This window comes from Podarcis vaucheri (genome assembly GCF_965113315.1).
Source record: "Podarcis vaucheri genome assembly, chromosome: 2".
Classification (NCBI taxonomy): domain Eukaryota; kingdom Metazoa; phylum Chordata; class Lepidosauria; order Squamata; family Lacertidae; genus Podarcis; species Podarcis vaucheri.
This window is the reverse complement of record NC_138760.1, coordinates 111,401,059-111,417,319: the sequence shown is the minus strand read 5'-3', so window position 1 is coordinate 111,417,319 and position 16,261 is coordinate 111,401,059. Positions and strand designations below refer to the sequence as shown.

The window sequence follows — 16,261 nt, the reverse complement described above, 5'->3', positions numbered from 1 at the left end:
ACAGGAAGGTTAGATGGCATGGCATTAAGCAAGCTTTATCCCACGTTTTCCAGTGGGATTTCCCCACCCCCTTCCTTATCCCAACAAGTGCAATATTTTGGGGAAGCGGGTCTGTTTCAAAAGACCGCCCAATCTATAATTTCACCCCTGTTTACACCATGATGGCTGTGCCCTGCGTCCACAACTGGAGGCAGCAACGCATCCAAATATTAGTTGCTGGAAAGCAGATGAGCGGAGAGTGCTGTGTTCGAATCCTGCTTGCAAGTTTCCCACAGGCCACTGTGGGGACAGGATCATAGCTGTCAACGTTTTCCTTTTTTTAAGGGAACTTCCCTTATTCAGAATAGGATTCCTCGCAAGAAAAAGGAAAAGTTGACAGCTATGGACAGGATGCTGGATTAGACGGGTCAGTAGAGCTCTTACGTTCTTAATCTGAATTTGCTGGGGTGTGATTGAATCCCACCTGAAGATTGCAACTGTCTGAAAGCACCCCTGATGGGCCACTGAGGGATGGAAGATCTTAGAAGCTTAGAACTGTAGAGTTGGGAGGGACCACAACAGTCATCTAGACCAGGCATTCCCAAATTGGCCCTCTAGCTGTTTCGGGACTACAACTCCCATCACCCCTAGCTAACAGGACCAGTGGTCAGGGATGATGGGAATTGTAGTCCCGAAACAGCTGGAGGGCCACTTCCGGGGTTGGCGCGATCTGGGAATGGCGGATTCCCTCCGAGCTCCGGAGGGAATCGGCTCAGCGGGGGACGGGTCTTTGCCGTGCCGGCGACACGGGGACCCTTAAAACCGCAGGCACGAAAGCCTGCGGACTGAAGACTCGGTGGGTGCCTTAAGCGCCCCCCCTGATTCGCAAAGAGCCTTTTTAAAGGCTGCGGAGGGGATACGGGGGGTGGCGTGGCACCGAGAGTCCATCGCTACCTCTGCTGAGCGAAGCCGCGAGCCATGACCGGAGAGCGCTGACTTCCTTCCTTGAAATTCGGCTGAGAAAAAGAACCCGTGAGTTAATTGAATTTGGATTCTAAGAATTTCACCTATTGAATTTGAGACGATCGGGGGATGTGTTAAAAGGAAGTCCGCACCCCCCCCTTGCAGACGATCCAGAGCAACGATAAAAGAACTAAGCTGGAGTGCCTACCCTGTAAAGGGTGAGTTTAAAAAGACAGTAACTTCCAAGATTTGGAAAAGGAATTGTTTTTTTTTTTTTTTTTTGAGCAGGAGAGAGGAGTGTTGGAAGGGGTATATTCCTGTTGTAAGCAACCCCCCCTCCCGGGCCCGGGAGTGTCCTACTTTGGAGCTGGTATAAGAAGAGCAGAGTTTGACAGCTGTCAAAGCTGTCAAACGGACTGTTAATAGTAGAAAAATTGCTACTTAAGACCCCTCTGGATTAAAAGGAGTTACAATTGAACTAAAATTGTTGGAAACAAAGAATCAATAATAAGACAGTTGGAGAAAAGAACACTAAGTAACCAGATTCCCTCTAGGGGGAAATCTGTGGAATTACAATGGCTGTGGATGGAAAGATACTGGGAGAAATCGAAAGGATGTTTTATTTGGTTGGAATCTTACAGGAACAGACTACGGCTATGAGTGAACAATTGATGACCTTGAATCTTGAAACAAGTAGTTCTGTTCAATGTAATGAGAACCTGGCTGAGAAAGAATCCACAGCTGAGCCGGAAATGATAACCAAAGAAGAGGAGAAGACAAAACAAGAAAGAGAAGAACTGAAATGGGAAAATATTGTCCAGAAGCTGACATCTGTGGAATATAAACAAGGAGACTATTGGACTGAACCTACTACAAATCTACGAAAGATCCAGAAGATGAAAGTGGAGGCCCTGGGAATTTATGAAATCAAGGAATTTAAAATAAAGAAATATAATTGGGGCCTCCACATAGACTCTGACTTTGATTATGTTCAAAATTCATGCCTTGTGGAAATTCCTCAGCAGTTGCTTGCAAATATGGGAAGAGATTTTGGACTGACTGTGAAAGAACTCTTTCGAGACGTGAAGACCGACATAAAGGATTGCCAACTAGGCCGGCGGAGAGGGACTGAAAGAGATTTGAGAGCCTCGGACGTAAGGAATCCGGGCTAATAATTGCTATTTTGGACATGTTTTCGGAAGGGACACAAACCGGGGAAGGGAGGGAGGGAAGAATCTAGTTTCAACAACACTTAAGACTATGGGATTTAGCTAACAAGATTATTATTTAAGACAAAATGGGAAATCGTTGGAAGGGAACTGAGGTCCAACTTAGAATAAATTTAATTTTGCTTTTTTTATATATATATAAAGGACTAATATTAAGATGGATAAGGAAATGCCAATTTGCTGATACAAATTTGGGAATAGGGATGCAAGGGAGGGGGTGGGGGGAAGTCAATGACCAGGGTTAGAAAATAAGTGTTTTTTTGGAAACTATATATGTTTGTTGTTTTACTTTTCTGTTTGTTTGTTTTTATGTTTTTCGTGTTTTTGTCTTTGTCTATATAAAATGTGAAAACCCAATAAAAATTTTATAAGAAAAAAAAGAAGCAGCTGGAGGGCCGAGTTTGGGGGTGCCTGATCTAGACCAACCCCCTGCAATGCAGGAATCTTTTGCCCAATGTGGTTGCTAAGAGAGACCTGTGGTCTGATCCAGGTGTGGCGCCCTGCCATGGTGAGTCCCAGCCTTGGTGCAAATCAAGGCAAGATGGGGTGCGGGGAAGGAACTCCAGGGGAACACAGAACTCGGAGGTTACTCTAGCAAGAAACAAGCTGGAACGGAGCACTTAAGATAGGCGCAGCCTAGCTTTTCGCAGCACCTGCGCTGCTAGATGCTGTTCTGCTTAAAGTTCTCCAGTAGTAATAATAATACTAATAATAATACTAATAATAATAATAATTTATATCCCACCCTCCCCAGCCAAAGCTGGGCTCAGAGCGACTAACAACAGTAAAATAATACAGCATTCTAAAATCAATTCATTATAAAATCAGTTCAAATCAAATTGATGGCAACCATTGGGCTCGAGTTCTGTGAAGAATTACCACAGGAGGGGGTCAGGCTGTGCCCTGGCCAAAGGCCTGGTGGAACAGCTCTGTCTTGCAGGCCCTGCGGAAAGATGTCAAGTCCCGCAGAGCCTTAGTCTCTTGTGACAGAGCGTTCCACCAGATTGGAGCCACAGCCGAAAAAGCCCTGGCTATGGGTGAGGCCAGCCTAACCTCTCTGTGGCCCGGGACCTCCAAGATGTTTTTGTCTGAAGACCGTAAGTTTCTCTGTGGTGCATACCAGGAGAGGCGGTCCCGTAGGTATGAGGGTCCTAGGCCGTATAGGGCTTTAAAGGTTAAAACCAGCACCTTAAACCTGATCCTGTACTCCACCGGGAGCCAGTGCAGCTGGTACAGCACTGGGTGAATGTGATCCCGTGGCGAGGACCCCGTAAGGAGTCTCGCCGTGGCATTCTGCACCCGCTGGAGTTTCTGGGTCAATCTCAAGGGCAGCCCTTGCGATGGAGCCTCATGTCTTCTGCAATGGAGTCTTCTGTGGTAGAGAATTGGCAGTGCTGCGTTTTTGGGCAGGGAGACAGGAGAACGCTTCTGGAGCTAGCACCACATGCCCATCCCTTTAGCATCCTGGCCCTTATTTCCCTGCTGTTGGGGGATCTGGACCCCAAGGTAATGAATGACACCAGCTTCCTTCTCAAGTTCTTCTGTTTGAGTGATGATGGCATAAGGGAAGGCGGGCTGGCGGGGGGCGAGCAGAGACACACATACACGACGGCTATCGCACCAGCATTCCCCATCGCTCTCAGGACCCTGCATACTTCCTTAGTCATTTGTGTCGCTGTCACTTTCCACGGAGCCGTTTGGCTTCCCCCGGGGGAATGTTGACGCACTGATGGAAAATGTCAGCTTGTCATGTTTGCCCAACGAGGCGTGAACATTGCAGAATTACAGAAAGGAAAGGCAATGATGGGATCCTGCGCCTATGAAAACCAGAAGCAGGACGCGCAGCGATCATTTTTTCACAGCTTCGTCTTCCAGGGGATTGAGATAAATTAAGTTAAGCAGCAGCTGGAACAACACGCATGGATCATGTCTCACGCAGACAGGCCTGGCAACTATTCTACACCACGCAGGAAATCGCTGCATAAGAAAAGAGCATCGTCTGCCCAATGTTGGGCATTTGAGATCGCAGGCCTTGTTGTGACATGCCACAGAAAGAGGTGGCCCAATTCTGTACCAGTTGGGGCATCGTTTTTGTAATTCTCTCTCATCAAAAAAAGTTCCTGCAAGTTAGTAATATTAATAACAACTGCAAATAGGGATAGGAGGAACTGTCAAGTTCAGGTCTCTCATTTTCCCCAGACTTAAATTCAGATTTCTACATTTTGGCCACAACTGATTTTTTTAAAAGATCCGCATGAAAATTCCCCAGCATTTTAGCGTAAATTTACCCTAATAAACAGAGTTTTGACTAACACACACATTTCTGCAACCAATTTTCCCGAACAGACTGCATTTTTGTTTTTTCACGTAATTTTTTTTAATGCACACTTTTACCTCATATGTGCATTTTTGGGAAAACTGGCTTTCAAACTGCATTGCAAAATTGGGGTACGTGAGAATTTTGAAGGATGGCTGTTTTTCAGTCCTCACATTGTTTCAACAAGTGGGGATTTGAGGGGTTTATCTTTAAAAACAAAAAACAAATCCCTCCCCATCTCTACCCACAAACTACCACAGGGAGAAAAGTGCTATTGCAGCCTGCTCTTTGCTGTGTTCTTTTCCTACCCAGGTTTCCCCTCTTCCCAGGGGATAATTCATGAATATCTCTCCACCCGCTCTCTAAAGTGGTACAGTCCATTTTACCACCTCAGCAAGGCTCTACCACCTCATTTCCACCCTTCGCTACATATCTAAACTCCTGATTTCATACTCCTGATTAGAGTGTTACTGCTAATGCAGTCCTAGCACAAGCATTCTGCCCTCTCTTCCCACTTTCCCAAATTTCTAGTTTTAAGGGCTGGTTTGGCTGCTATCATCAGTAAACGAGCCCTTAAAATGGTAAGAGGCTGGGAAGACATGTGAAGAGTACTGCATGCCACACTGCCACAGATTTCCAGGGACTGACAAAAACCCGAAATATGCTTTCAATACTAGACAGCCTTCCTAGCCCTCCTCCCCCAATCCCATGAAAAAATACAAATACAGTGGTACCTTGGGTTACATACGCTTCAGGTTACATACACTTCAGGTTACAGACTTAAGGTTAAGAACAGAGCTCTGGAACGAATTAAGTACCTAATCCGAGGTACCACTGTAGTTAAATAAAAAATGGGCGCATAAAGATACTGACACACTCGTGTCTTCCATTACTTCCTCTTAACAAATATTAATTTTAAAAAAAATCAAGCTGCTCAAACTGGCAACCAAACCATTCTCCTGGAAAACTCCAAATCATGTGTTTTGAGGTGTGGCTTTTGAGGGAACAGTTCTGAGCATGCTCAGACTGCCCTTCAAGCAGCCCTACTAGGCTTCATAGCAGGAGGGAGGTGGGACTACCACAAAGGGGCTTAAAAGCAGGCAGCCCTAGGGCTCAATTTTCACATATTTTTTCTGCCCAGAGACACATTGGAGGGACCTCTTTGCCTTAGCTATAATTTTGGGATTAGGATTGGCTGAGCACTACAGAGACCTGGTTGGCCAGAGAACAGTAGACTGGCAGAAACGTCTGCAGAGCTTACCCGAGTTCAAATGGAAGTATAAAATGTGTGCGGGGAGAGAAAAGAATATGCAGCTTTGAGATTTCTTGGGAATTTTGCTTTCGATCGCTTGACATTCTCCTTGGGAGGGCTGCGTCCCAGTAGCACTTGTAGACCAGCCTCCACTGCATTTCCTTCTGCTCCCCTTGCTTTTGTGCAGTCACAATTGCCTCTCTACAGGCCGGACTATCTAGGGCTATCCTTTTGTGATGAAAAGGGCATTCCTGGATATAATTTTGATATGCTGGATATCTGAAAATCCCAAACTGATCTCCAGGATGCCTTCATCGCATGCTGAAGCATCACATAAAACGGGACTCTCATACCCTTGAAAATATGGATTTCGGTTCATTACCAACATCCCTTTTTGTCTGAGATATCTACCGCTGGTTTGGGGACTTTGAGAGCTGCTTGGCAAGTGTAAAATTAACTAAACAATTAACCTCATCTTGCCTTGATGGTTTGCCTGTTTCTTTGAAGTATTTATTCTTGTATAGATTAATTGGGGGGGGTGTCTGTTTCTTCACTATCTGCATATTAATTGATTTTAGCTTCAAAGGAAATTACTTCTGCACAGCTGGCAAGTTTGGGATCGTTAGCACTGGCTGATCCTAAATTGGCATACAACACCGAGCCCAAAATCAAGCCAGTGCTTCAAGCCCAAACTTCTCTTTTAGCATCTGCTTTGAAAAAAAGGCTTTTGCCCCTGTGGAGAGGGGCGGATCTGTCCCATCTAGGTGACCCTGAAATGCTTTCGCCTCTGATCTAAGTAAAATTTTCTGTGCAGGATTGGCTTGCAACTAGCAACCCTGCAAAGTAAGGTGAATGTTTTCGGGAACTTTTTTTTATAGATGGTACAGTATTTCCCTTTTTGAAATTGCCTGCTTGTTCGGTCTTTCCTCCTTCTGGGTTCCATCAAGAAAGATGCTTTTCCCCACTGAAGAGCACTAGACTGGTGTAATACCCAAGTTCAAAACATGCCTCAATTTGCAGGGAGCGAGAAGCTGCTGGAATCATACCAGGAGGGAGAAAGCAATATGGAAAAGAAAGTGTTCTCCATCTCAACACACTCATGCATGCTTTCTCCAGCAAATACCACTCCACAAAGGACTCTTTATCACACATACACCAACAAACCACCATGGTGCTGCTTTCCCACACGTCTGTGGGATGTGTGTTACGGAAACATTCAATTACAAGAATGTTTCCAACTTTATTGGTACCGCACCAATAACTATCTATTGGACTTTTATTATGCACACTTAACTAACACCTTTCAAACGGTCACATCAGAAATAAAAGCGATTACATCTTTTACTCTGTTCCCCTGCCCAAACCTACTGTACCAGCACTGCCCGAAGTAAACAATAACTGCATTATTGGACACAACACACATAACAAATTTTTGTTCTGTTTTTAGATGACACACTTTGGGGGAGAAGAAGGATATCAAAGGGCCTGTTGAGATGTCTCAGCCCTTTAAGTGTCTCAGGCACATGTACAATCTCCTCCCATCTCCTTGACATGGGAAGAAAATGAAGGCAGATCTATGCTGTATTTTGTTTGAACATAGTATATCTCCCAAATGCCACCGCAGAGATCAGTTATTCTTTCTGGGGATGGATTCTGCGGGGCGAGGCAGGTTCAACAGAGTTCCTGCTTTTATTAGACTATGGTACAGCCTGAGATCAGATTGTAAAGGATGAGGAAGTCTGAGACTTACCCCAGGTTTTCTATCTGGTTAAGGAACATCTTAATAGGCCCAATGCATCTTTTTTTTAAAGGAAGCCAGGTATAGATAATTTTGCTCAAGGTTATAGTGATGCATTTTGGGAGTTTTGCAGAAAGGAGCGTATTACTGCTTGTGATGCACAAAAGGTTTTCATAACAATGTATTACTAAGATGATTACATACAAGAAGCATCTTTTAGAGAACACTCTTAATCAGAAAAATCACTGTCAAAAAATAACGGGCAATATGTTCTAGTCTTCTGCTGGGCTGGTTTACCACAAGCAGATGAGTATTCATCAGAGAGATTGAGCCATCTCACTTGGTTTTCAGAAAAAGAGCTTTCCGGAGAGGAGCCTGCCCAGAAACTATTGTTTTTTGAACAAGAAAGATCCACTTCCTTTTTAACTCCGGACGTTACTGGCATATTTGGTATATTCTGTGAATTTTCATGGAATTGGAGCAGAAGGTGTGGAGACTTGATGGACTTAGAAAACCCTTGTCTGGCATTAGTAGTAACCTTTGAATGATTCCCTCCTTTCCTGGAGGAATAAAGTGTTTTCCTCTCACTATATTTTGGGGGTTCTCTTTTCATCCTGCTTCCTCCACCTTTACTTTGTATCATGCTCTCTCTGGCCAGCTTTTCACTTTTGTGGCTGTTTGCACTGTCGTTGTGAGTCCAGTTCAACTGTGGCTGCTTTGGAGTGTTAAGTCCCTTTGCCCGACTGCCTTTCTTGACCACTTTCCTCAGTGGTGTGGATAGACTTGGTCCTTGAGTATATAACAAGCATTCCTTGTGGCTGCCTGCAGCGGTGTCTGCACTGGAGCGGCAGCTGCAATGAGGACGGTCAGCATCACGGCTCCCAGCCCCAGAACGGCTGCTCTGCTGAATGTCAGCATTTTCTTTGCCCTGTGAGACTGTGGCAGTAGAAATGACCAGGCTGCCTGGAGGAGCATCACTTGAGTGGGAATTGTTAGGTACCTGTCTGGACATCATGTCTGGGGAAGTCTGGGAAACACTGTCCTTTATATGAATTGGTACTCTGGGTGCAGAAATGAATGTTTGCAAATCAGCCAGAAGGCTAGGGAGCTGCAGGTGTTCCAACCGCTCACAGAGCTTCAAGTGTTGCTCTTTCTGCTGAGCTGTGAGCTGCTCCAAACTCTCCGTCAGCGACTGCAGGCTGGATTTCAGATCTGAGATCTCCGTATCTTTCTGCGGAAAGTGATGCGGGGAGTAGAATCATTAGACGGTATGAATTCGCAATCTAGAACAGAAATGCTTTCAATTCTAAACCAAAAACAAAACAAAACAAAACGAAGAAATAGTGAAGCGAGCATGGATCAACTGATGTTCTAATTAGCCCAGGATCCTGTTCTCACGGTGGCCAACCAGATCCCTGTGGAAAGCCCACAAGCAGGACCCAGGAACAAGAAAACCTTCCTCTCAACTGCTTTTCAGAAGTATTATTACTTCCAAGTATGGAGTCAGAACATAGCCACCATGATACCTCTCACTTTCATGAATGTGGACGAGTGCTGATAATTTTCTCAGCTAAATAATTTAGTGAGCCAATAATTTATTGACCTGAATGACATTTCACATGCATATTTTACCTATTGGAGTAGAAATTGGAGTAGAAATTTCAGTTATTAGAAGGAAGGAGATATTAGTCAAAATCATTCTCTCCCTCTCCCCCCCTTTTTTTTGGGGGGGGGGCAGCATCCCTACTCTTCATTGGTTTCTTTTAGATTCATTCTATTCCTGTCATGGCTTTTTCTCTGATCATTCATGAAACAGTGTTCCCAAATTATTCACCTAGTTTCATTAATTTTATGACATTCCTAACTTCTCTTTTTTGAGTGAAGAAGTTTCCTTATTTTCATAGGAGTTCCAGGTTCTGAAAGCTACATTTTTAATATATTTGATTCCTGCATAGTACAGTTTTGAAAGCTGACATCTTAAACAGAGACAGCTCTTTGTGACCCTCGTTGATTAATTCCATCCTTGAGACCCTTATTAACCTGTATCCCTTGTTAGGCTGACCTCAGAGGTGTTGCATTGGCATTCCAGGGCAAGATAATTTATTCTGCAAATCAAAGGCAAGAGGGTGATCGCAAGAGTATAGCAGCACTGCTCTGAATGTGCCTGATGCCTCTTTTTCATACAGAGCAATTCTCCTCATAGGCTTGAAAGCACCCACTCCCCTGCAACAGTTAAGAATTACATGGGGGCAATCTTACCAAAGCCAGCTAATTCTTTTTGGCCACAAACAACTAAAGGTACCTCCAGGGTTTCAGTATTAGCACAAGTAAAGTAGATTAAAGCACCCTGTCACACTAGTGCAACAAATCCACTTTTTAAAAGACTTTTAGCAGTTGGGAAAGTGACAGGGAAAAGGATTGTAAAGTATGGAAAAACGCATGATTGATAGAAGGATGTTCCACACCACAAGCAAATCAGGACACACGCCTATTGTCATATAGCCTCCTTGCAAACAAATCAGACCAAATGTGAAATAAAAACCCAATTTAATCTAACTTCCATGTTAGCTTTGTGCAAGCAAATCAGGAGGATGATTAATTAATAAATAGGTCATCTTTAGGAGCCCTAACATAGATGTGAGTGGACTGCTCTGGTAGCTTATGTTTTCTCAGCAAACATGTGCATAGAAGAAGAAGAAGAGTGTGGATTTGATATCTTTATCACTACCCGAAGGAGTCTCAAAGTGGCTAACATTCTCCTTTCCCTTCCTCCCCCACAACAAACACTCTGTGAGGTGAGTGGGGCTGAGAAACCTCAGAGAAGTGTGGCTAGCAGCTGCATGTGGAGGAGCAGAGCTGCGAACCTGGTTCCCCAGATTATGAGACTACCGCTCTTAACCACTACACCACATTGGCTCCCTAAGAAAACTTGCATCTTTATTATTAAGGGGAAAACGATAATGAAGGTGATGAGTTTCTAGTTTCTTAATAAAACTGAATATCATTGTTTTTGTTAAATCCACTCTATCCCAAGAAAAATATGTCAATTCCAGACCCACCCTGTTTTCCAGGGACAGTTGGATTTACAGAAGCTGTCCCAGTTTCTGATTTGATTCCAAAATGTCCCACTTTCCCCTATTTTCATAGGATAAATGTTGGAGGGTACGAAACAGGACATCCCTATTTTCACCAGAAAAAAAATGTTGCAAGGATATGCAGTTCCCCTGTGAAAAGTCCCCACTGCCCGAAAGAGGAGTCTATACATAAGTGATACTTTGAAAAAAATAATAATGGTGGAGGGACCAATTTATTCTGCCGGTTGTGAACCTGAGTGTTGGGTGGTTTTTTTTTGGCATTTTGGAGTCTTGTTTGTGGCAAACTACAGTCCCTGACAACAATGCACTACAGCTAAAAAGCTGATTATTATTTCATTACAGGAAATGTACAGATGTGTCTCTGAAGGCACCATCTGATAATTAGTCTGCATTTTCTGAAGAGAGAAAAGAAGAAGTGGGGGCAGAGTTCAGCTAAATAAAGTAGAACAATCTCCACACTTACGTTTTCCAGCCTTTTCTTCTCCACTCCTAGTAATGCTTGTTCCATTTCATTTTTGTCTCTCAGAGCATTCAGCACCAATTCATAATAGGATTGAGACGTTTCTTGCACTAGACACAGAAATCAATACAAACCACATTTATCCTGTCACATTTACTCTGTCAAAGATAAAATGCCACTCAGTGTTTCTCAGCGAGGTTGGAATGAAATTGTATACTGTGGGTTATAAAGTGGGCGCAACATTTCACAAAGAGAACTAGAAAATGTCCCCACCACCACAGTGTTATTTAAAACTGACACAATGGTACTTCCAAGTGGGCATGTGCAACGAAGGAAGATTCATTTTATAAATGTTATAAAGCCCACCTGCTTCTTCTTTTATACATACAGATCCCTAGCCCAATCTCTTCCATATAATTCCAAGTAATTCAAGGTATTTTCACAGCACATCCCAACCCCATACACGTCATCATGCCACAGTTCTACCAATGACTAAGATGAGACATGTGTGGAAGGTTCTTGGAAATGCCACTTGCTTTTTCAAAAAAAGTGGCACTCAAAAGGCTTAACTTTTGTACAGTTTGTATAGCGCATGCTTGTTAATCAAAACAACAACCCCACACTATGAATAACAGAGCTGGAAAGAACTTTTGAGGCCCATCTGGTCCACCACATACCACATTCCACCCCTCCCACAAAATCCAGAGCCCCATTTGCTGCAAGCAGGAAGTAAGTGTACAGTGCCAATGATATATCCACAAAGGAATTAGCTACAAGAGAAGTCAGGGAAGGGGGAGGTGGGGTTATGGGTTGTTTTGTTTTTATTACGTATTTTGTGTTTTTATCTTGTATCTTTATGCTGCGAACCGCCCTGAGATCTACAGATGAAGGGCGGTATGCAAATATTATCATCATCATCATCAAGGTTATTATTTGCTTGATTTTTGGTACATAACACATAGAGCATGCATCAGCCGATGCAAGGTCTAGCTATAACTGAAAGCCCATGAAGTGCCTCTGCCAATAACTTCAAATCGGCTCCTGCTATCTGCAATAATTTCGATCGTAGTTAACAGGCCTCAGTATACATATTTTGGGTTCTGTGTATTCTGCATTTTTACTCAGGCATGGAAAAAGTGCCCCAAAAAAGGGCAAAACTTTGTAGAGTAGTTAGTTTCCTGAGAATTTTTAGTATTGACTAATTATATAGTGCTATGTACTCTAACAAAGGTCCGTATAGTAAAAGCTATGGTTTTCCCAGCAGTGATGTATGGAAGTGAGAGCTGGACCATAAAGAAGGCTGATTGCCGAAGAATTGATGCTTTTGAATTATGGTGCTGGAGGAGACTCTTGAGAGTCCCATGGACTGCAAGAAGATCAAACCTATCCATTCTGAAGGAAATCAGCCCTGAGTGCTCACTGGAAGGACAGATTGTGAAGCTGAGGCTCCAATACTTTGGCCACCTCATGAGAAGACTCCCTGGGAAAGACCCTGATGTTGGGAAAGATGGAGGGCACAAGGAGAAGGGGACGACAGAGGACGAGATGGTTGGATAGTGTTCTCGAAGCTACCAGCATGAGTTTGACCAAACTGCAGGAGGCAGTGGAAGACAGAAGTGCCTGGCGTGCTCTGGTCCATGGGGTCACAAAGAGTCGGACACGACTAAACAACAACAATGTACTCTACGTATAGCAAGAAGAAGAAGAAGAGTTTGGATGTGATATCCCGCTTTATCACTACCCTAAGGAGTCTGAAAGCGGCTAACATTCTCCTTTCCCTTCCTCCCCCACAACAAACACTCTGTGAGGTGAATAAGGCTGAGAGACGTCAGAGAGGTGTGACTAGCCCAAGGTCACCCAGCAGCTGCATGTGGAGGAGCGGGGAGGCGAACCCGGTTCACCAGATTACGAGTCCACTGCTCTTAACCGCTACACCAAACTCCCTGCCAGAGAAGCCTACAAACTAAAAGGCTACACAGGGTAGTCAACATAGGACAAACAACAGAGGAAGAAGTGATGGAGCAGTAAATGAGGAAATAAATTTATCAATTTATTTCAGTCTCTCACACACACACACACATACTTAGCATTGGAAATAAAAGATTGTGCCAACTATTGGAATTTTGTGTTGCTGTGCTTGTTTTTGTTCTATGATGAAACATTATGTAGACCACTTTTGTTGTGATTTCAGGCCTAATTTGGGGATATGGGTGGCTTTGGTCACCCTGGTTAACATTGGAGAGGGGGCGTCAGAAGGAGAGAAGGGATTCTAACAGAACAATCGCCTTAGTAGAACATTGAATTCCTCCTGATGTGTATAGCTAATAACCAATGCCAATGAGACAGGAAGTGGTACATCTATTCTGACCTTTGTTTTCATATATGATACCCATTTTACATTTTTAATATATTCCACACTTTTCCTAAGTATTCACATTTTGTCAGGAAAGTTGATGCTTTTCAATATATCACTGAAGTCAGTAAAGTCAATCTTGCAGCTTATCAAATTCAAGATTATCTCCTGTTTACACACTGCTTCTTTCATATAATCCATCTGGCAAACTAGTGGATCTCAGGGTATTTTACAATTCATCATTTCCTCAACTGAATCGAATTTACCACCGTTTTCAAAAAGGTCATCACTCTTGTACAGTATCAACACATATGATTAAATAAGAAACTCCTTTTGTGTTATTACAGTACCGTCATTACTCATTATTATTATTTTTTATAAATGTTCTATAGCTGTTTTCATGGCAGAAGCACATTTAGATCCATCACTGATGCCGCAGTCACAGCCAAGCATATTACTTGACCCCAGTCAACCTTGCTCAAAAACTAGACAAAAAGCAAAAGCCTCATTAAAAGTCTGGCTGTTACATCTAAGACAAGTTTCCTGAAATAAAAAAGGCTCTTTCCCTCTATGGCGGTTATCCTTATTAATGGCTAATACATTACCGCACAAGGCTATAGACTGAAAGCAGAATGCAGATGATGGGTAATCTTTCTTTTCCTTTTCAAAGAAAAAAATAATACTGCTAAGCGACAGTTTCTCCACTAATAGCCAACGCAATCGCTTTTGGGCTTATTAGTTTTAAGCAGCCCTGTGAAGTCTTGGTGCCCTGGGCATGGCTTCTAAATTTATTTGCTCAAAAACCCATCCATTTCCGTAAATTACTGGATTTGAATGCCGAGCCTCATGTATTATTTGGGTTAGAGTCCTAATGGGAATCTTGAACTTTTACAGTAATTCTCAGCAATTCTCCTGGTGACACCATCCAGTGGAGACGGTGTCAGTTTCTCAAAGGGTGCTTTCAGATGACTTGAGAAAAGGCATAGCAGTCTGGAAGTCATCTTTAGAACTGTATAGTTCGGGAGAGCTGTTTAATCATATCTCCACACAGGTGTTTCACTGATGGACAGCAACCCATCCAGCCACCTGCTGTTTGTTCTTATGAAGTCAGACACCGGCAGTATAAGGGTTCCCTTTTAAAAATCTGTGAACACAGTGCAGCGCCTAAGAAATTACAATCCCATTGGATGTTCATCCAGTTTAGGACCAAAAGGTGCCTATGTTCAGAAATACGGTTCTTTGGCAACATGATGTTGCATTAGTTAATTCTAAATATTTTAATGGGTTACTCCGAGTCCTCACATCAGCTGCGGTAGTCACAATCAAGGGGGAAGTGTTTTTTGCTAATGTAGCTTGTACATACAACAATTTTTCAGACATGCTACATTAGCAAGGATAATGACACCTTCAATCGTTTTGTTGTTGTTTGCCACAGCACCCCATTATTGTGATGGGTAGATAATCGAGGAAATGAAAGGGACTTCAGAAATACAGACCAGGAATGAAAAAATCAGGCAGCAAAGTTTCTTAAAGAAAAAGTTTTTTTTATTTGGATTTTTGTCAGACAAAAAGCAAATAGGGTGCATTCAGGAAAATGAAGAATGCCCGCCCCTCCTTGGGGGTAGCTAACTCATATACCTTCTTGCAAAGCACAGTTCAGCCCCTTGGCATCCCTTTAGCCAATGATTGACAATTTCCTATGGTCATTGATGCATATTCATTAAAGCTCAACCAATTAATAAATTGGTGTGTCCTTTCGGTTCCAAGTTGCCTATTCCACTAGGTGGCGCTACTGGCTTATAACCTATTTACCAGTTCCTGGAACTGGGCTTGAGCAGGTGTTTACTGGAAGCGCATCCTGTGGTTTTGACAGTTTCTCTAAGTGGTTAGCTATGTCCTGTTTGTCAGGGGTCGTTTCTCAGAAATGGCTTAACCTCAGGTGCAAGCTACCCTAACCGCATCCTTGCAAGCTAGCTGCCTCTACAAAAGGTGGCAAAGTGGTAAACAGGAGAAAGAGAAATGTGCTTTTAGCTTTTTAGATGGCTCTATAATATGGCTTCAGAGGTTCTTAGCCTGGCTTTAGAGGTCCTTAGCCTGGCTCTCCATTGGTCATCCTGACCTTCAGCCCTGCATTCCCCCCTTTCCATCACGAAAATGCTGACCGGTCACGGTTCCCCATTTTCGCTTGATGGACCTATAGGTACAATATCATAGAGAGCCAGGAAATGTACACTTCTGTGGATACACGGGCCTCCCTCTATGACCCTGTCAAGTCTTCAAATATGGTGCTGGGGAACCACGTAGGTGGTGTTCAGAATCTTGACCTCGCACGCATACCCAGCACTCAGACCTGTTCAGGCTCTTGGCCACAGCTGTGGTCATGTTCAGGAAGGTGTTCTCCCTCCACCCGGTGGCCATCTGAGAGGTGAGAACCATCAGGAGGCAGGGTATGATCCACATCCTGATTCGAGGAATGTTCGGTGGCCCAGAACAAAGAACTGTACCACCAACACAGAAATACCACAGGCCAAAGGGATGGTGGCCCATGAAGGCCAGGTCATGTGGGCCTCTAACTCCTGGCCCTACTGAGGCGTGAACAGCATCTACACACAAAACGTTCCCACTCTACACAGGGAAAAGTGGCCGCCTGACACTGATACACTGCTAGGCCTCGGGAGCTATAGGGATGGCAATAGACTCTGTAAAGTTCAAAGGCTGGTCCTACTGGGTGGAGGTCACCTACGTGGTCTCTGACCAGGGCCTATGGAGGCTGAAGCCTGGGGTGGCAACCCTTATGCAGCCACAAGAATACCCTACCACATTCAAGGGTATTAGATGTGGAGTTACCAGGCCCAGTAGTTCAGGCAGTATTCTG

At 43.7% G+C, this 16,261-nt stretch overlaps 1 protein-coding gene across 19 annotated transcripts in view; it reads right to left on the bottom strand.

Moving 5' to 3' along the window:
• Positions 1-6,960: 6,960 nt before the first annotated feature.
• IHO1 (interactor of HORMAD1 1) overlaps positions 6,961-16,261 on the bottom strand; it is a 66,137-nt gene continuing 56,836 nt past the window's right edge. For all 19 annotated transcript variants that reach the window (XM_082210076.1, XM_082210075.1, XM_082210077.1 and 16 more), the window contains 2 exons: positions 11,037-11,143; positions 6,961-8,709 (listed from right to left, as the gene is read on the bottom strand). In XM_082210076.1, coding sequence (XP_082066202.1) covers positions 7,708-8,709; positions 11,037-11,143 — 1,109 coding nt within the window. In that variant the 3' untranslated portion in view covers positions 6,961-7,707. The remainder of the gene's footprint in view (positions 8,710-11,036; positions 11,144-16,261) is intronic.